This window comes from Molossus molossus, unplaced genomic scaffold, assembly GCF_014108415.1.
Source record: "Molossus molossus isolate mMolMol1 unplaced genomic scaffold, mMolMol1.p scaffold_m16_p_5, whole genome shotgun sequence".
Taxonomy (NCBI): Eukaryota; Metazoa; Chordata; class Mammalia; order Chiroptera; family Molossidae; genus Molossus; species Molossus molossus.
The window spans coordinates 84,946,218-84,968,445 of NW_023425388.1; the positions used below are offsets into that span (position 1 = coordinate 84,946,218).

General features: G+C 40.3%; 1 protein-coding gene across 3 annotated transcripts in view; it reads left to right on the plus strand.

Annotated features, from left to right (window-relative positions):
- COL8A1 (collagen type VIII alpha 1 chain) overlaps positions 1-18,830 on the plus strand; it is a 155,649-nt gene extending 136,819 nt beyond the window's left edge. For 2 of the 3 annotated variants that reach the window (XM_036243718.1, XM_036243719.1), the window contains 2 exons: positions 13,189-13,516; positions 16,157-18,830. In XM_036243718.1, coding sequence (XP_036099611.1) covers positions 13,192-13,516; positions 16,157-18,066 — 2,235 coding nt within the window. In that variant the 5' untranslated portion in view covers positions 13,189-13,191 and the 3' untranslated portion in view covers positions 18,067-18,830. The remainder of the gene's footprint in view (positions 1-13,188; positions 13,517-16,156) is intronic. The other variant, XM_036243720.1, reaches the window with a different exon arrangement.
- The last annotated feature ends 3,398 nt before the right edge of the window (positions 18,831-22,228 follow it).

Below are 22,228 nucleotides of genomic sequence, written 5' to 3' on the forward strand. Positions count from 1 at the left end.
CACCCCCACAAGGCCAGCCTGCCGCTGTCACCTCCCAGAAATGTCTTAGGTTCTCTGAATTTCAAGCCCAAAGCCCTTTGCAGTCAATATAACAGGCTGCTGAGTGGCCAGTTTACCGAGAGAAGGGAAGCCAGAAGCTTCCATATGATAAGCAGATGGACACCATGCACTGAGAGGCAGGAACGCAGACACAATACTTGTTATCCATTTATTATCAACTACCTTTACTCTACCTGTCTTTGGAATTTCAGCCAAAGGGACAATTGGTCAGCCTAATTTTCACAATTGATCTGGAGAAGAGTGAAGAAAACAATCATTGCCTTTCAATTCTTCAAAAACAGGACTGCAATCAAGCAAAACGTTGTGGAACATGTGCTCATAATCCCCTCTGCTACTGCTTCACCTCTTCGTCCTCCAGCTTTGTCCTCCTCCTGCTCCTTTACATAATAGCTAACACTTACTGTACCTAGGCACTTTTCTAAGCATATACTTGTATTAATTTCTTTAATCTCATCAATGACCTCATAAAACAGGTAATGTTATCATCATCCCCAATTTATTATGAGGAAATGGAGGCACAGAGAGGTTAAATAATTTGCTTCAGATCACAGAGCTAGTCAGTGATAGAATCAGGATTTAATTCTGGCAGGTTAGCCCAGAGTTGCTGCTGTTAACCATTCCCTATAGCTGCTCTTTAAGTGTTTTGGCTGCCAATGTCTGCTTTAAGATAATGTTGGTGAAGAGCAAGACTTATCCTCCACTTCCCTCCTTCCTCTGGGGACAAATCCCATTTATTCTTTAATCCTTTGCTCTTACACTGTCCTTCAAGGCTCTATGTCTGACCAACCCTACCCACCTGCCCCACCCAAGTTACAGCACTATTTTGTCTTTATTGAAGCACTTATACTAGATTAAAATCTAACTCAACAGTTGACTGGAGACTTCTTAAGAGTAGATCCTTGTTTCACTTTCACTTATTTTTATATCTCTCAAGCCACTAATATAGGATTACCTAAAAATTCAATATAATATTATTGAATTTACCAATTGAACTAACCATGGAAATAAACAATGCCAGGAGTTAGAAATTTAAGCAAATAAAGGCCCAAACAAGAGAGGTGTTAGAAAAAAATCTGGTGGTACAAAGGTACCCAGCAGCCTACAGGCTAAATCCTGTCCACAGAAGTAATTTAAAACAAACAAACAAAAAACACCTATCAGACAGTGTTTAAAAAAAATTGAACTAAAATTTCAAAGTGAAGAGATTTCACAAAATGTCCTGATTTTATGGCTTCTCTTAAAAAATTGGAAGACCTGCCCAAACAAGGCGCACATATTGGTTCAACAACTGCCCCACAGGGTAGGGCAAATGCTCCTGGGTTCACCACAAACTCAGGCAACCAACTCCACTCACCCGCTCTTCTCCCTGCTTCCTCTAGGTATAGGGGTTCCCCCTCCCCATCAAACTCATTTTATAGAGTAGGAAGAAGAAATCCTGAAAGGTACACAAAGGTATCACAACACAGAAGTGACTATACCCCAAGTCTCTCAGCTCCAGTTCAGTTTCTTGTTCACACTCTAAATCCTAAGAAATGTTTACCAGTAGAATCACATGTTTTTGTGAATTCTTTTTTTTTTTTTTTTTTTTTTATCCTCATCCGAGGACATTTTTCCATTTTTTTATACAGACATAGTGGGAGGGAGAGAGAGGAAGAGAGAGAGAGGGAAACATCGACGTGAAAGGGACACATCGAGTGGCTGCCACCCGCACGACCAACCAGGGCCAGGGACAAACTGCAACTGAGGTACGTGCCCTTAGCGGGAACCGAACCCGGCTCTCCGGACTACAGGCGGACGCTCTAACCGCTGAGCCAAACCGGCCAGGGCTGTTTTGTGAATTCTTTGTACCTTGTGATGAGTTTTGTTCATAAAGAGATGAGTCTCTTACACACTCCCAGCCTCCTTAGCTTAGATATCCCCAAGAACTGGCTTTTATAACATAATTCATTGTCCTTTCCTTTCTCCAACTTCCATTTTCTCTGAAAAATGTTCAGTAAATTAACTGTGAAAACCTTATGATTTTTCCTCCTAGACAGCACATCCATCTCTCTCTCCCTCAAAATAAATTCCACCCCTTAAAGAAGTGGAACTTCCAATACCAAGATAGCTGTGGTTTGGTTGCTTTCAATGCGTTGCCTGTGTTCAAAGGGCAGGATGTTACCACATGGGCTAATTATCTAGAAGGAGCTGCGGTTGAAAAGTGGTGGGTTTTAGAGACTGCCCTCTTTGTGGCTGACAATTTATCACAACTTGGTGTTTTAGGCTTAGCCCCAGCATGAGAACTAAAATTTTTTAATTTAAATTCATTTTTTGGGAACAGTCCTGTAGAATGATCTTGCTACTCTTGAACTGTGCAGCCGAGAAAGAACAAATGCACATTTTTACTGACCAAGAAATTTTCAAGATTTTAAAAGGTCTTTCATAATTCCAAAATTTCCAGAGCTAAATATTTCAACTTCAGTAGAATTTGCTGTTCTGACTGGAGATTAGCTGTGTGTGCATGTGTGTGTGTGAGCGCACGCACACATTAGGGGTGGATTTGGGTAGAAATTGATAATTTTTGCCTCCAAGTGCTGTTGATTTGATTACATATTTTGCCCACATGTGATAGAAACTCTAGGGGTTGATTTTTAATATCAAGTCATTCAAGGTTATGTGGCTCAAAGTAATCTTAGATAATTAAAACTTCAACAATTGAACCCCAAAAGTAACCAGCTCAAAAGTGGGGGGAAAAGTCCATAGTTGTCTACCTCATGCCCTCTACCTCTCACCTTGAAACCCACAAAGACCCACATGGGCACCCATATAGTAATTTAATTAATAAATAGTATTATAGAGAGATTGGAAAGGCTAAGATTTGTTACTTGGGTTCAGGGAACTTCTGTTTGTTTCACAGTTTCCTATAAAAATACCAAAATGAACAATTCACTGCCATAACAGCCTACTAATGAAATGTGAATGCAGCACAGGAAGTTGGCTTGCTAATCCTCTGAATATACTGATGGAGTAAGTCTTAGGTGCTGAATAGAACGGAGCAGAGAAAAGAGCCCTTGTGTGTTTTCAGTCCTTCCTTGACACTATCGCAGGAAAGCCTGGGAGAAACACTCATGGTGGCAGAGAGCTCTCCCTCCTGCTTCCAGGAAGTGCCCGTGCTGGCTGGGAACTGCTCCCACTGTACTTATAGTCAATTTTCAAAACTTTTGCCAGAACTTTTTTTGCATATAGTTGCTATGCTCTAACATTACATTCCCATTAGTTTATTTTGTAACTGGAAGATTGTACTTTTTGACCCTCTTTACCCATTTTGCCCACCCCCACTTCTGACAACCACCAATCTGATGTCTGTGCCTATGAACTTGTTTTTTTGTTTGTTTGTTTGGGATGGGGTTGTTGTTGTTGTTTTTTCAATTCCACATATAATTGAGATAATATTGTATTTGTCATTCTCAGTCTGCCTTATTTCACTTAGCATAATGCCCTCAAGGTCCATTCATGTTGGCACAAATGGCAAGATCACATTCTATTTTTATGGCTGAATCATTATATTCCATTACTATATATCATATTTTCTTTATCGTTTCATTCATCACTTGTTTCCATGTCTTGGCTATTGAAAATAATGCTGCGATGAACATGTGGGTACAGCTATCTTTTAGAATTAGTCTTTTTATTTTATTCTGCTAAATATCCAGAAGAGGGATTGTTGATCCTATAGTAGCTCTATTTTTAATTTTTTGAGGAATCTTCAGACTGTTTTCCATAGTGGCACCAATTTACATTTCCGTTTTCTTAATAGTAAAAAACATCACTAACTCACTGGAGTTTCACTTAATCTCTCAACCTTTCTTCATTACAATGCTTAACAATTGTGAGCCATCTAGAAGGCCCCCAGGATTACAGAAACGGAGAAAAGACACTTCCTCAGTGCGCGTTGGAGTCAGTAGACAAGTCATCTCTTCCTCCTTCCCACATCTAGACACTGCCCTTGAACCCCATCTCCTTTTGCCTAACAACCTTAGAATTTTGCAAATGAGCATAATTCTATCACTTTATTTTATTCAGTTTATTCATGTTATTTACAAAGGACGCCTTCAATAAACAAGTTTTAACTAAGCATGAGACAGAGGCATTGCTGAGTCCTGTTTGGTTGAAATTCTCTTGCAATCCCATTGGTCTGCACAAGAATATAAGCAAAGGTAAAAGTGCTTGTGGTGAAGAACTGTTCCATGAAATTTATATTTTACATAATACATTATAGTTGTGACATATTATTGTTTACTCTAAATAAACATTTTTTTTACAATAGCCAGTTCAATGGATTTCATTAGAGATATTTCCCCATGCATTCTCTTCTTTGCAAAGGCCTGAAAACATCTTTATTTTATTTTATTTTTTTATCCTCATCTGAGGACATTTTTCCATTTTTCGTTCAGACAGAGTGGGAGTGAGAGAGAGGAAGAGAGAGAGAGAGAGAGAGAGAAACATCGACGTGATAGGGACACATAGAGTGGTTGCCACCCACACGACTAACCAGGGCCGGGGACAAACTGCAACCAAGGCACGCGCCCCTAGCGGGAACCAAACCTGAGTCTCTCTGGACCGCAGGCCAACACTCTAATCGCTGAGCCAAACCAGCCAGGGCAACATCTTTATTTTATATTGTGTTGTTTACACAAAATATACTTGTGCTTAGAAGGCTGAAAGATGCTCGTGTGGATGACAGAGTGCTGTCTAGTTCATCTCGGCTCACACCAGAAGGGAGTTTACCTGACTACACGTCACCAGGCCTAGGGAATAGGGAGGACTTTATTCTTGGGAAGCCATCATTATTACCTACTATACTATATTACACTATACATCACCTATATCATCACCTGCTATACTGTCATCACCTACTAGACATTGGATCTCCAATTTTTCTTGCAGAATGAGCATTGTAGCTCCTGAGACATAACTATGTCACAACTATTCACTACCCACTTCTCCTTCCCAAGGCGCATAGGTTGCATCATTTGTCATTGCCCTGACAGGAGGCATACATCAATACTTGCTAGATGACTCTGGGGAAAGTTTTGAGTCTATACATTTTAGGAAATTTTTATCATTTGTAGACATTTTTACTTATTTTTAAATATGTTTTTATTGATTTTAAAGACAGAGGAAGGGAGAAGGAGAGAGAGAAAGAGAAACATCAATAGGTTTCCTCCTATACGTGCCCTAACCAGGAACTGAACCCACCACCTGGGCATAAATCCTGACCAGGAATCAAACCAGCGACCCTTTGGTGAGTAGAACGATGCTCAACCAACTAAGCCACACTGGCCAGGGCCATTTGTAGACATTTAAATTTTTTTTTTCTGAGTAAGCTTTAATTTTTATTTTTTGAGTATGGTTAAGAAATTATGAATCACTTTTTTATCCCTAAACTTTTTTTATTTTCTTATTTAGTTTCTTCCTTTGGTTTCTGGTCAAGGAAAATGAAATATTGAAAGGTAACTAGAAGTATGAGATTAATCTAACTTTGTTATATCCAAAAGTTTTAACATGTACATTCATGAAATCACATATCTGTGAAGCGTGGACATCTTATGTTCACAGCTACCATAAAATTTCAGAACTAGCCAATGTTCCTGCTGTGCAAATAAGGGAACTAATGCCCAGTCAAGATAGATGACTGGATTAAGTCAGGACTAGAATTTAGGTGCACTACACTCTGACAACAATGATGTTTCATATTATGGAAAGAAAAAACACAAAAAGGATTCCACTTTAGAACTTTCCTTTTTAGAGGTTCTCTGAAGGGTTTTATAAACTCTTTAGAAGCTGACCTGATTCCAGTTAGAGAAACAAAGGGAGTTAATTGCAGACTTCAAATATGTGAACTATTATTTTAAGAAAAATATTCTCCAGATGTTTCCCACCTACTTTGAGAATGAAGAAGAGGAAATGAGCTTAAAGTTCAGCAAGAAAGGTTCAGATTAGATATTAAGAAATGTAGGTCTGTGAAATCCTGCCGTTGGTTACCAGGGAATGTTTCGAATCGCCTCCTCTGGAGAACTTTGGAATGTGGTGGTTGGCCATCCGTTACAGAGAGTTATGTGGGTGGGCCATTTCTAGAGCTGGGGGCATGACTGAATGGACATCTCAAGTTCTATGTGTCTCATGAGGTCATGCTTGGCCTATAACTAGCAGGTGGGGTAGTTGTCTGCTCTTAATTGTAGCAAAATTCAGGATTCATCAGTGAAGCATACAGTTCAAGCTCTATTTTATATTGCTATCAGCCCTCATAAGTGAAAATGGGCAGATTGACTAAAACTAATGAATGTTTATTGGATGGCCTTGCCCATTGCCTTCATTCAATTGATTGACCAACATTGGAAGGGTTTATTTCTTTGGGCTCCATCTCAACATATTCACCTTGCCAGCAGCTTTTGATTTCATGAATACCTTCCAAGTTGTGTCACTGGTCTGAAAAGCAAAAAGCAAGGGATTCATCCTATACAATGAGAAATTCTTTATTGCTACTAACAAGACAGGCTTGATATGTGGAGGACAAGACGAGGAAGAGTGACAATACAATTAGGTAGATAGGTAGGTACCTTGCAAAACAAAGCAGAAGGACCTGTTAGCTAATATGTTGGGTGACAGCTCCTAAAAGTAATCATATAAAAATTTTGAATTTCTAACTTGAAATGTAAATCTTGAATTTCAGTAAAATAATCAATTATATAATTATAGGATGAGGAGATATCATTTGAAAGAGTTTAATGTTAAAAAAAAAAAAAAAAAAGGCCTAATAAGTGGATGGATATAGGAATAATTAAATAACATATTTGAAGTACATTCATTGTGCTGGCACAAAGTTAGTGCTCAAAAGCTTAGCTTATGTCGTCATAACTTTGATAGTCACTACCCCTCCTCCCCAGCCACCCTCTGGTTCTGCTTTTCTCATACACAATCACTAATTCTGCCCAATGCCAAACTGCAACAGCATTGATTTTTCTTCTGTCTACCCCCAACCATTCTTTCCCATGAAAGGAATAATTTCTGATGGTGTCTTCAAAAGGATTAGGGTTTCTTTATCTCAGAGGAGATTAAGGAGAGAATTTACAATACAAATCCTATTACAAACATAAAAAGCCCATCTGAATATTTTCTTTTCCAGACTACTCCTCCACTGGAAATTTTTTCTCTGACAATACAGCAATCAATTCTGCTCACAATGAATCTCCTCCAGAAGGCCACATTTCTCTACCCTCTATTATTTAGAGTTGCTTCTATTTCCTTTAAAACCAAGGAGCTAGCCCATCCAAACACACAAGCTCAGTTTCTACAGTAAAATGGATTTCAAAGCACATCATCTAGACAAATGTTAACCACTCACCTCCTCCCCATCTCCAGCATTATTTTTCTGCATATCATTCGACACATCAAATGTTTATGTTTTTGGCCCTGGCCGGTTTTGCTCAGCGGTTAGAGCGTCAGCCTGCGGTCCTGAGAGACCCGGGTTCGGTTCCCGCTAAGGGCGCGTACCTCGGTTGCAGTTTGTCCCCGGCCCTGGTCGGTTGTGCGGGTGGCAGCCACTCGATGTGTTCCTTTCACATCGAGGTTTCTCTCTCTCTCTCTGTTCCTCTCTCTCCCTCCCACTCTACCTGAACAAAAAATGGAAAAATGTCCTCGGGTGAGGATTAAAAAAAAAAATGTTTATGTTTTTGTTTATTTTTGTGTCTCCATCAAAGCATAATTCTCAAAATGTTAAAAACACAATTCTCATTCATAAGTGAACACATCAAAGTTTTATTTAACACGATGACAAAGTTGATTTGAAGTAAAATATTAAAAACCTGGGATAAACACTTTCAACATCAAAGATAAAAATAAATAAATAAGGAAATAAATACATTGGTACAAGGATATTCATTGTTTGTAATAGGTTGGAAACCTACATATCCAGCAATAGAAAATAAGGTAAATAAATGATGGCATGTCCACACCAAAAAATACCTGGGATAAAAAAGAATGCTGAGTTAGATAAACTTGTTAATGTTTTAAAGGGCAATAAAACCATAACCTGAGGGGGTTAATATAGTTTACAGAGTAGTTAACATCTGGAATACTAATCGATTATGCAACAAAGTTACATCTTCCTAGTTAGAGGACCCTAAGGTGGGCTTATTTGCATGGCAATGAATGGTCCTGTGACTATCCATCTTTTGCCTTAACCAGTTTGGGGACACATATTTTAATACCCTCCTCCAGGCCCCCCACTAAATGTGAGCCACATGTGCACTTCTATCTATGAGTCTAAAAAGGTGGGTTTCTCTTACAAGCTGCTCAGATAATACAAATAAACCAATAAAAAAATTAACAATTTTTGCACAAGGTAATAGGTTGTCTTACCACAGTAGAATGTGAGTTTCCATAATTATTAATATTTAAGGAAGAAATATGAGGACTTTCTGTCAGCATCTGTTGTAGACAGGATTCTGAGTGGGGAATGAGGTTGAATTTGATGTTTTCTAAAGCCCCTATCAACACTAAGAGTTTTGACTGTGAGGATCCATCAGTAAATATTGAGAAAGTCAAAAGAATACCACACATTTTTCAAGCAAGCTAAAATGTCATGAGGATAAATGTACAAATAAAATGCTGAGGAGCATCTAAAATAATATATATCACATTATTTTGTTACATACATTATGGGTCAAATGAGGAAACTGAAATTCTGCAGCCCTGCCCAAATTTAGGGAACCATTTAGGACTTCAAAATGATTAGGATTGGGGACTCTGACACTAGAATGAATTACTACCTTGGTTCCACTGCTTTTGTGGGGGAGGGGGCATTTTTAATATGAGTATTTTAATGGCCATTGTTTTTTATTCATGTTAGATTTATCATTATTGCAGTTAACCTCACATTTACTTTGGCTAGTATCCTCCTTTGAAAATCTTTGACATTTCAGTTGGTTTTGCTTTCTCTTTTTGGTCAGGCTCCATTAATAATAACTTAAATTTGAGTAGTTCTTTTCAGCTCACAAAAAATTCATGTTATCATTTGTGCCCTTGAACGGCTCTGTGGGAGAGGCAGAGATCATAATTTCTAATTTGTAGGTAAGGTGACTGAGACTAGAGATACAGGACTTGTCCAAGGTCATAGACATGGAGAATCACAGAGTTACAAGTCAACTGCAGGTCTTCTGACTTCTCGGATGCTTTTCCTATGTGCCGTGACACCCATTACTAAGCCAGCCTGGCTGGCAGAGAGCCAGTGCCACACACATTATACATATTTATACTTATGTATATTCACACACACATTATCAAATAGAAATCTAAGGAAAAAACCCATCAAACAGAACTCAAAACATTATTGTGTTCTGAGCCCTCAGAAAAAGAAAAAAGAGGAAAGAAAACACACTCCCCCTGTTTCTTCCCAGCAGGAACTGAGACGCCTTCTTCCCTCCAGGTGTTTGTATAGTGTTACAGAAATCGGATGTTCCTTTGAGTGATTGGGGGAGAACCACCACACCGCTTTGACCACCAAAAATATCCTCCGGGACAAGAGGGAAATTAGTAAGGATAAGTCAAGCGGTAAATTCTAACCAGGGCTCCTACATAAATATTCAAGTTAGAATGGAACAAAGTTTACTTAAACAAAAAGTCAGAGCAATGTCGCAGATGGCAGACAGAAGGAGGCAGTTTTGAGGAGAGAATGGCCAAGCTTGCGAGAGGAAATAATTGTGGTCAAGCAGGATCCCATTGGGCTGTTGGTATTCAACTGGGGTTCTTCCCGGCATTTTGCCTTCTTCTGGTTTTCCAGTGTTTCATTTGATTGTCCTGGTTTAAAGATTATTGACTGAATATAATCCAACACATCCACTGTGTTGATGGAAGGGTGATGGGCCAAGTGTGCTAGCTTATTAAAGACATCATCACAAGTTTAGGGTTTAATAATTAAATTAATTCGTCCCCAAAGGTAGAATCAAGTCCCAGTTTATATATTAACTGGTACTATCACGTATTTCTGGTGTGGATTAACACCTTTACCTCTCTAGTGACTGCCTTAGACGCTGAATATGAGGACCAGACAAGATTTTAGAGAACAATTAAGTCTGATTTTTAACAAATGAAGGAGTTGAAGGGATCTATACAGATATACAAAACTGAGTTGAGAAAGTTCGGAGTGAAAAAGCAGAAAGGAATAGTGTGTATGTGGTATGCTGTAATTTGTGTCTTAAAGGGGCATGTATTATATGTGCATATTCATAAGATATATCTGGAAAAATGTGAAGAAAAATGGGGCGAGTTGATTCACAGGAAAGGGATTTAGATACTAAAGAACAGAAGTGGAAGGGAAAATCATTTTTTCCTAGATTTTCTTTGCTCTTCATTAATAATTTATACATCTGTCACTCCTATTATAAGGTCTTTGAAGGCAGGCCCCACTGACCATATTATACTCCTCTTTGTAATCCCTAGGTGGGTGTAGCACTGTTTCTGGTAAGTACTCAATAAATTATTGTTAAATACTTACACGCAGATGTTCTTTTTTCACCTGAAATAAATTTAACTATTTTTCAGTATAAATCAGTAATAATTTTGTGGCTTTATTCAAATGGTTTATGACAACTAATCATTCTTAGAAGGACAGAAAATAATAGCTTTCTATCTTCTCCCATTTTATCAGTACATAAATTATTTATAGTATACCTGAAATAAATAATAGTTCTTGAGACTATTCTGATTTATGAAATGGAGAAAATTTTATAAATCATTTTGCTGACAGACGTTTCTTAATTTTTTCCCTCCTATTTAGTATATTTAGAAAAACAGTGAATGTTGTGGCAGGAATTCTTTAATTAAATATTTTCTTAGGTGCTTTTTATTAAACAATTCTGTAGCCTGTTCACTCTTGGCATTACTTTTGAATAGGATATTGCAAAAGTCAATGCACATTTTCTAAGAAGTGGAAATCTATGCTCCAGAATTAAATAAAGAAAACAAACTCTCAGGAGAATGGAAATTAAATAATTTAGCCCTGGCCAGTTTGGCTCAGCGGTTAGAGCATCGGCCTGCAGTCCGGAGAGACCCAGGTTCAGTTCCCGCTAAGGGCACGTACTTCGGTTGCAGTTTGTCCCCGGCCCTGGTTGGTCGTGCGGGTGGCAGCCAATCGATGTGTCCCTTCACATCGATGTTTCTCTCTCTCTCTCCCTTCCTCTCTCTCCTTCCCACTCTATCTGTACAAAAAATGGAAAAATATCCTCGGGTGAGGATAAAAAATAAATAAATAAATAAATAATTTAGACAGAAGCTTATTTAATTGTTTTCCAGAAGATACATTAAAATCTTTCTCTGTCTCTCTGTCTCTCTCTATCACACACACACGAACACACACACACAGATTTCTTCAGCATTATGATGATTCCACTTAGAATTCAGATTTTCATTAAGTCCCCCAATAAGGAGAGAGCAAAGCAAATACCTGGTGTTAGCACTAGAGATGAGTCACTGAACAGACTTCAATGTGTACCACACTTGCCGTCTAGTGGGCATTTGCGAACACTGCAGTTCCCTGGGCTATTGGATCTTCAGCCCAGGACATTTCCAAAGGTCTTTTCAAACTAGTTTTTATAAACAGATACGTAAGCTCCATTTATACTTATTCTGTCAACTGTTAATTTGCCAAGGGTGTTATTAAAGGGATTAGAAACAGTTTATTCTTATGAGTATTTAAACATCTCTATCTTATTTATACAACTAATTTGCTTTGTAAACTCCTTTCTTTCACAATAGTACAAAGACAAATTTTAATGGACTTCAGATCCAATTAGCCAAATTTTACATGAGTGACTTCACAGTATTTAACTAGAAGAAAGAAATGTCACCCCTGTGTGTGCATAGTTATGATAGTGACTTTTGTAGTGACATTTTGAGACTATCACATGAAGAACTTTCTTTACAATTCAGACTTCTGCAGTTTTTGTTGTTGTTTGGTCTTTACATTTATAGTTATTTGTGACCACACTGAAGCAGCCAAAGAGAATCTGGCAGATAAAAAACCTCCACCTCTGGCATCAAGCCTCTAAATTATCACGTTTTCCATTAGAATAGAACTTCAGCACTTACTAACAAAGCCTGGCTTTCCACCAAGTTCGCCTCCTTCTGGACAAACGACTGCTGGGATTAAGTTTAGTGCAAGTGTGTGACATGTGTTTTCAAGAAGGTAGATTTTATTGCTCTCTTTAATAAACAAATTCCAAATTTAAAGATCGATATAATTCCTCCATGTTCAACCAGGACCTAGGCTTCTTCTAGCACGTTGTTCCCCAGTGCACAGCTTTTCACCTCAGGGACCAAAGTGCCTGATCTGTTTCCAGTCAATATACCCAATTTTAGCGGGCAGGAAGGGTGAAGAGGAAGAACATAGCCCTCACCTTTAGGATCCTTCTTAGAAGATGCCCCTATTACAATTACATCCAATTGGCTAGAACTTTGTCACATGGCTATGCTTGACTGAAAGGCCTTTGTTCTAGGCTGCTCTGTTCCAGCTGAAACTCAGGGGTTGCAATAGTATGGAAGAAGACAGTGTTGATATTCAGGGACAACTAGTAGTCTCTCCTATAACCTACAGTCCTACCAACTGCCTTCATTTGACAGACCCTACCCTTTTCTGGTTTTGTTTGATTTGTTTGTTTGTTTTGCTTTCTATTGAAAGCTAACATCTTTCTTTTTATTTGTCTTCTACTCATGAGGTTCTGATAATAAAGACTCTGTTTTCTTTCTTTTTTTTATTTTTAATCTTCATAAATGGATATTCTTCCATTTATCATCAGAGTGGGAGGCAGGGAGAGAGAGAGAGAGAAACATCCATGTGAGAGAGACACATTGACTGGCTGCCTCCCGCACGACCTGACCAGGACCAGGAGGAACCACAACCGAGGTACGTGCCCTTGATTGGGATCGAACCTGAGACTGATTGGTCCGCGGCCTGACACTCTAACCACTGAGCCACACTGGCCAGGGCAAGACTGTGTTTTCTTGGTTTACTTTTTCTTCTTTCTCTAAATACACTCCAATCACTTGGCCTGCAGGTCTCACCATGTTGGTGCCTTCCTCCCTTCTCTACAGGTGATGGCTGTGCCACCTGCCCCTCTGCAACTGCTGGGAGTGCTGCTCACCATTTCCCTGGGCTCCATCAGGCTCATTCAGGCCGGTGCCTACTATGGGATCAAGCCGCTGCCTCAAATTCCTCCTCAGATCCCACCGCAAATTCCACAATACCAGCCCCTGGGCCAGCAAGTACCTCACATGCCTTTGAGCAAAGATGGCCTTACCATGGGCAAAGAGCTTCCCCATATGCAGTATGGCAAAGAGTATCCACATCTACCCCAATATATGAAGGAAATTCAGCCGATGCCAAGAATGAGCAAGGAAGCAGCTCCCAAGAAAGGCAAAGGTAACATCTTACTCCTGGGCTACCATAGAGCAGCCTTCCAAACCCTAAACTCTGAGAGTGGCTGGGGAGGGAGTGGGGAGCTAAACTTCAGAAATTTTTATTTTAGAATGTATTATTAATGTTTACTAAATGCAAGACTGTGTTCTAAACTCTATCCTTGAATAGTTCAAGTCTTAAAGATACAGACAAAATTACCATTTTATGTTGTGCTTTATTTTAACAGCATCAAAAGACAGAAAACGATTTATTAACAAATAGTTTATTTCTTCATTCAGTACATATTTCTTTAAGCATTTGGCAGTTATTTAATGGGCATCTATTTTTGTGCCAGGCTCTGAACTATATGCTGGGGAAACAGCAGTGAAAAAATGGAAAGGTGACCCTCAACATTCTCAACTAGAAGAGCAGTGTCATATGGACCTGCAGTGTTAAAAAAAAAAAAAAAATCGTATGAAGGCATTTTGTGAACTAGGTGTTAGATAAATGCAGTTGTTTTTAAGACTGCTCTAATGAAGTTACTACAGATGTCAATCAATCCATCAATAGGAGAATAAGGAGTATGGACTGCATCTGGAGATAACAGCTGGAAATCTCTCCCATTACTTTCTAGGCATAGTTATTCAACACCTGTAAAATGCCTACCACTGTAAGAGACATTTTCTTACAAATTCAGTTGGTTTATCTGGAGTTCTCGGAAACCTAGCACTTGTAGGGAAAGAATTGCATCAGAGTAGCAACTCCCTTTGAGGGAGTGGAGGCCATCTTGTGGGTCCCTGCAGAAGCAGAAGCTTTACTCCTGGAAATGACTGGATGTGGCACTAAGAAGCCTGGATGCCTGGAGTCCAGAAATGAAGGAGACCTAGTCATTTAACCTGTCTGAAACTACTTTTCTTCAACTGTAAAGTAAGATTGTTGAGAGAATCAATAACACAAGATAAATAAAAGTGTTAAGTTATCACAAAAGCACCATACAAACTTTGAGTTGCTATAACTGGTCACCCAACAAACCCTTAGTAAGAACACAGTAAGTTCCAGGCACTGTGCTAGACACCAGGGATTCTTGATGAATAAGACGTGACCCTGTCCCAAACACCCCCTTGGTATAGTAGCTACCCAATTCATTGCCTAGAAATAACAGGCCAAGACTCTACTTTCTGGGGTCATTTCTACAGTTTGTTAGAAATAACACGTCTTAATCTATTAGCATAAAAGAAGCATTCCCAATTATCTTTTTAGGAGCTGATATTCCGCTATGAAGATTATCTCGGCTATTTGTTTTCCTCCCTTTCTTGAATGGCTTGCCCGGTTTTTGGCATTTCCTGCACTTACTCAGATGGGAACCAGATTTCAATCAGGGAATTTGGAAGGAATAGTTCTGTGGTTCTATTTTGTTCCCTGACAGTAGTTCAGTGAAAAATACAATGGTCAGAATTAAGATGCGACCACTGGTCGAAATAAGACTTTGGGACCATCAATTTCACTTCTTTATGTTGTTCATTACTCCCAGTAGCACGGGGGCATCCAGAGTTAAGTTTCTCTGCAAGGCATAGCATAATCATTTATAATAACATGTGCTCTGTATTCCAATAACCATTTGAGAAAGCATAACACATTCATATCCACTACCTAATGTTGTAGTGTGGGTGTATTACTCTCACTGTACAGATGGGCGAGCGGAGATGCTGATGGCTTCAGTGACCCAAAGAAGATCCCATTTCAAGATCAGGAAGAAAAGCTGAGCTTCCTGCTCCTAATTCCAGCTCTAGTCCATATCCACACTGCCTGTCATTCTAAAATCCTAAAGCATTTTTTATCCACTTCTCCTGTTTAAAAACCAGATTTGAAAATGAGAAATAACATTAAAGAATGAATGTTTGAGGCTTAGGAAATCTACAGCAGATTGAAGAAATTAAGCAACTCTGACTCTAGAGGACAGATGTGGAAGATGTTATTAAACCACAAAATAAAATGCTTCAGTTCTTCTTAGAGTCCACATAATGGCTTTCATCATCCACATCATACTGTATTTTTGCACATGAGAAGATATTTTTTGCCATAAATTACTACATTAAAAAAAATCAAGGACATAGAAAAATACAGTATAACAATAAATAGTGAAAAAACAAAAAGGAGAATGACTTCAGCATTGTTTAAAATACACACACACACACAAATGGAGATACATATGTAAATGTCAAGTGATTATCTCTTAGTAGTGGGCTTCTAAGCAACCTTGATTTTTTTGTGTATCTATTTTGAATTTTCTAAATTACCAATAGTGAATATACCACAATATCTCCAAGTTTTAAACTTGGAAAAATGTTTACTACTTTTCGGCTTTTTCACTTAACCAATGCTGATAAAAGTAGCTGAAGATATCAGTTCTTAAAACACTATCTCAAATATGTCAAAGAAATTATCATCTTGATTATCCTTTAAGTACTGATAACTTACAGTCCTGGAAGATGAGCATATTATTCTGTCTTTCAATAAGTAATAGGCAAATGTGCCAGAAGTAAATAATCATTGTCATGATTTCCTTAAAGCGGAGGATAACTCTCTCTCTCTCTCTCTCTCTCTCTCTCTCTCCCCCTCCCTCCCTCTCACACTCTCACCCTCTTTCTCTCTCCTCTTTCCCAGTAGAAGCACCGTTAGCCAGTTTAAGAGGGGAACAAGGTCCTCGTGGAGAGCCTGGCCCAAGAGGACCACCTGGGCCCCCCGGTTTACCGGGTCATGGGATACCTGGAATCAAAGGAAAACCAGGGCCACAGGGATATCCAGGAATTGGAAAGCCAGGTATGCCTGGAATGCCAGGAAAGCCAGGTGCCATGGGAATGCCAGGGGCAAAAGGTGAAATTGGACCCAAAGGGGAGATTGGGCCCATGGGGATCCCAGGACCACAGGGACCACCAGGGCCTCATGGACTTCCTGGCATTGGGAAGCCAGGTGGACCTGGGTTACCAGGGCAACCAGGCCCAAAGGGTGAGAGAGGACTCAAAGGACCACCAGGACCTCCAGGCCTTCAGGGTCCTAAAGGAGAGAAGGGCTTCGGGATGCCAGGTCTGCCAGGCCTGAAAGGTCCTCCAGGGATGCATGGCCCTCCTGGCCCTGTCGGACTTCCAGGAGTGGGCAAACCAGGAGTGACAGGCTTCCCTGGACCCCAGGGTCCCCTGGGAAAGCCAGGTCCTCCAGGTGAACCTGGGCCACAGGGTCCTGTTGGGATACCAGGGGTTCAGGGACCTCCTGGGATGCCTGGAGTTGGAAAACCAGGCCAGGATGGGATCCCTGGCCAGCCAGGATTTCCAGGTGGCAAAGGGGAGCAAGGACTGCCAGGGCTGCCAGGACCCCCAGGCCTTCCAGGGATCGGGAAACCAGGCTTCCCAGGACCCAAAGGTGACAAGGGCATAGGGGGTGTTCCTGGGGCCCTTGGACCAAGGGGGGAGAAAGGACCAGTAGGTGCCCCTGGAATGGGGGGTCCTCCAGGAGAGCCAGGCCTGCCTGGAATCCCAGGTCCTATGGGCCCTCCAGGTGCTATTGGTTTTCCCGGACCCAAAGGAGAAGGTGGAGTTGTAGGGCCACAGGGGCCACCAGGTCCCAAGGGTGAGCCAGGGCTTCAAGGCTTCCCAGGAAAGCCAGGTTTCCTTGGTGAAGTGGGACCCCCTGGAATAAGGGGTTTGCCAGGTCCCATAGGGCCCAAGGGGGAAGCTGGGCACAAAGGTTTGCCAGGGCTCCCGGGTGCTCCAGGACTGCTTGGACCAAAGGGAGAACCAGGCATCCCAGGGGATCAGGGTTTACAGGGCCCCCCAGGTATCCCTGGTATTGCAGGCCCTAGTGGCCCCATTGGACCACCTGGAATTCCAGGCCCCAAAGGGGAACCAGGCATCCCAGGGCCCCCTGGGTTCCCTGGAGTAGGGAAGCCTGGAGTAGCAGGACTTCATGGTCCCCCAGGAAAGCCTGGAGCACTAGGTCCTCAAGGCCAGCCTGGCCTTCCAGGGCCCCCAGGCCCTCCAGGCCCCCCTGGCCCCCCAGCCGTGATGCCCCCTACCCCACCTCCCCATGGAGAATATCTGCCAGATATGGGCCTGGGAATTGATGGAGTGAAACCACCCCATGCCTATGGGGCTAAGAAAGGCAAGAACGGAGGGCCAGCCTACGAGATGCCTGCATTTACCGCTGAGCTGACTGCCCCTTTCCCACCCGTGGGGGCCCCCGTGAAGTTTGACAAACTGCTCTATAATGGCAGACAGAACTACAACCCGCAGACGGGCATCTTCACCTGCGAAGTCCCGGGCGTCTACTACTTTGCGTACCACGTTCACTGCAAGGGAGGCAACGTATGGGTTGCTCTGTTCAAGAACAACGAGCCCATGATGTACACGTACGACGAGTACAAGAAGGGCTTCCTGGACCAGGCGTCGGGGAGCGCGGTGCTGCTGCTCAGGCCTGGAGACCGGGTGTTCCTCCAGATGCCCTCAGAACAGGCCGCGGGACTGTACGCTGGGCAGTACGTCCACTCCTCCTTTTCAGGATATTTATTGTATCCCATGTAAAAAAGAAAAGAAATAGAGAGAGAGATTTAATAGAAGAAAAGAAAATGATGCACCAAAAAAATCCAAATGAAAACCATAATTGCTTCAAAACATTTATATAGTTGGAAAGTTATATTTAAGTGAAAGTTTAAACCATCATGTACAAATAAAAGTTAAGATGCATGTTGAAAGCTCCGCACAGCATCTTGTCATGGAACACGATGGGACAGATGTATGTATCAAGTACTGACACTTGTGTTGTACCCACTGGAATCATATTAGCTGTTGTGTTGTGTGCTTCCACGATAACCTGCTTATTCAAATCAGTGAAAACATTTCAGTATGAAAGATCATAGCTAATGAAAGTCACTCATATTGTTTACTTTTAAATATTTACAAATATGGCTTAAAGAAAGGTCAGTGAAAACAATTACATACCGTATTTACTTGCGTAATTTCCCCTGTATTTGTGCAGGTATTTTGCCACAGAATGTGGGGTAGTGTCACTGCCCTGGTGGGAGCGGGTCGGGGGCCATGGTAGGGCTTTAGTTGCAAGGGCTATTTCTCTCCTGTCAGAGGCTGTGTCCTTTGGCAACAGGAGTCCTGTCTCTGGAAGAAGCAGTCAGCCATCGTGTGTTAGTGCCCTCTGTTTCCGGCGCTGGGTGGGGCACTTCCATGGGGCTTGAGACAGTGCCCCACAAGCAGCTAACAACCAGTTGGGAGATAGTAGCAGTGATTCACTCATTTATTCATTTATTCCTCAAGGGTTCTTTTTGGCCTTTTTTTTTTCCTGCTTCTTTTTTTATTTTTCTTCCTTCTGTGTAGTTTCCATTATAACCCAACCAATATAAATACCTGGAAGTCATAAGAAAAAAAAATAACCCTCTCCCCCCATAAATGTCCAGTTTTGTGGAATGCTTATCATTAATAGCAGTTATTTATTGTGTTTACATACATATAAAAATCTCCTTCCTTTGTCTATACACACAAATAAAGGGGATATATATTTTTAGTAGCTGTTGGATTTTGAAGAAGTTTTCCTGTGTAGCACACCTGCAAGTCAGTGTGTCATCTGAGGTTCCAAAGTCAATTTCCAAAATCCACACCATCCTTTATTTTTGGGGCGTGAGGGAAGGTGTAGATTTTCAGAATTATATAGGAAAATAATGTTTTTGAAAACATAACTTCTGAAGTTTTAAATTTAAAAGTAGATGTACTACACTTCCTGGTGTAGGTACTAAAATTATAGGAAAAGAACTGTTTCTTTAGAAGCAGTTTGTGGAAAAGCTTTAATGTCAAAGGGCAATGATAGCCCATGCTTTTCATGTCACTCCATACTCAGCACAAGGCAAGAGTCAACACATATTTAAAGGGAGAAGTAAATATTGTTCCAGATTTTCACTTAGGTACATACTAACTGCTTCTGGTATTCAAATCTGCTCTCAAAGCACAGACAAAGAATTTCAACTCAGCTATGGGTCTACTGCTGTCACTAAATCACTGGGGAAAATAATGTGGGGTTATCATCCTGGTATCTTATATCCTTTCCTCAAAATTAAGAATGAGGAATTGAGGGGATAGTTACAAATGGGAAATGACACAAATAAATACGGTATAAACATACATGGAAATGTGTCTATGTCAAATCTGAATTATTTTAACCATCAAGAAAATTCTCCTCAACCTAACATCTGTTTTTTTCCCTTAAATGGTATACGAGCACCATTTCTTCTCAATTTCTTAAAAAGAGAAATGAGTTCATCACTATAGGGTTTCTTAATCACTGCTAATTATATGACAAAATTTTACTATCAAAAAGATATCCTACCCAACCTTTATTTTCAAAGAAGACAGAATTTATGTGGCCAAATATCCTTTGGGTTAGTCTTGAGGATGCTGGTTTGGACTGATGACTATGGGGCAACGTGGATCCTTTGGGCTCCTTCTGCTGAACAGCTGCATTGAAATGGCTTGGAAGCAAGTCAGATCAGCTGATTTGTAAAACTGTATTTATCTGTACATGTATGGGCTTCTTATTCCAGCAACTAAGTGAGAAAGTACCTATTTAGATAAAACCAAATTTCACTTTTCAGAATACCTTCCAACTTATTTATTGGTTGTTACTCAATTGCCTATATATGTGTGTGTGTGTGTGTGTGTGTGTGTGTGTGTGTGTATTATCAGGCATATGCTTCTAACTTTTAGATGGGGGAGGAGCAAAATCTATGCCAGATACTGTGTATTCTACAATGGTGCTAATCTCAGAGCAAATGAATTACTCCATTTAATTTAAAAAAGAGTTTTAAATAATTATCTATGTGTCTGTGTTTCTCTTTTGAGTGCTGCACATCATGATAACACATCAGTGTAAAACCAGAATAAACAACCATGCATTCTGAAGTCTAGGGTTAGTTCTACAATCTCTATTTAATTCAAAATTAACTAGAACTTTTCCTTGTATTAAAGGACACAACTGGCATTATTGTTATTTAAATACAGAGTTTTAAGCAGTGTGACATCCTACAAGGGGAAAAAAATGTTTGCAGTGGGTGACTGTTCTCAAATATTTCACAGAATCCATGAGCAGTGAACAGACTGGTAACTTTTTCGAGTTTCCATGACAGATTTGAGACTTGTCGATAGCAAATCATTTTTGTATTTAAATTTTTGTACTGATTTGAAAAAAATTCTTATTAAATATCTTTAAAAGTATGTTTCTCATCTTATTCATATCACTCAGCTGACAGTTTGAACCTCACAACGTTTTTATTCCCCAACATATTAGTTAGCTGCTGAAACAGAGACCTAAAACGATCATTGTTTAAAAAGGACAATTATTTCTCTCTGACATAACAGCTCTGAGCATAAGTAGTTTAGGATTAACCTGGTAGCTTCAGTCAGGTCCCCGGCTTTCTTCTACAGTAGTGTGCCCTTATCCACATTTCACGTCCATGTTTTCAGTTACCCTCGGTCAACAGTGGTCCAAATATATTAAATGGAAAATTCCAGAAATAAACAGTTCATAAGTTTTAAATGCATGCCATTCTGTTCTGACCCACTGAGGATGTGAATCATCCCTTTGTCCAGAGTATGCACGCTATATACAGTACCCACCACCCCTGAGTCATTCAGTAGCTACCTTGGTTATCAGATGGGTTATGAGAGAGAGAGCCTACATTCCCATGACTTTTATTACAGTATATTGTTACAGTTGTTCTATTTTATTAGCAGTTATTATTATCTCTTACTGTGGCTAACTGATTAAACTACACTTTATCGCAGGTATGTATGTATAGGAAAAAACATAGCATATATAGGGTTTGGTACTATCGGCAGTTTCAAGCATCTACTGGGGGTCTTGGAACACATCCTCGCAGATAAGGGAGACTGCTTTATCTTGTTTTTCTTCCACCTCAAAGGTGTTACCCTCATCTCTAAGGTCCAGGTAAGCTAACCATCACAGCCACATGACAGCCAGTGGGAAGGTGAAAAAATTACTAGGAAGGGGAGACCATGTTCCCTTAATGGACTCAACCCAGCAGCTGCTTAGATCACTTCCTCCAAGATCTCTTTGCTTGAATTTAATCACATAGCCACATGTTTCGAGGGAGTGTGGGAAATTGAATATTAATTGGGGGTAACTACATGCCCAGCTAGAAATCAGGGGTTCTAATAATATGGAAGAAGGACAAACAGATATTAGGGGACAATCAGCTGCAGCATCTATCACATGTATCATAAAAGAAAAAAACTGCCACCGACCTCTCTTCTCCCACAATCTTCAAATACTCTATTCTGTTTCACTTTGCCACACTACAACCAAATATTTTGAGGGGAGGTGGTAGTGAGTGGAGTTACAGAGCAAAGGCAAACCTGTTTCAAGATCCTAAGGGTCTTAATAAGTATCACTGATAAGGAAATAATTCCTTTTTGATGACTTGTCAAGCTCAGAATGCTAATAACTTATGTCTAGAATACTATAAAGGTATTATTCAAATCATTCAACAACTAAATATGTAGCTCCTGCGACCTGTGACTGGTTAACTGACTTCTTTAAACCATCAGTCTGGAAGTTCAAGACCACAGCTTCCATTTCCATATAGTCCAGTTAGTTCTACTTTATTCTATAGCCAAAGATTTTCATAATATGGACTGGTCATCTTGTGTGTACACAGTGTTGGTC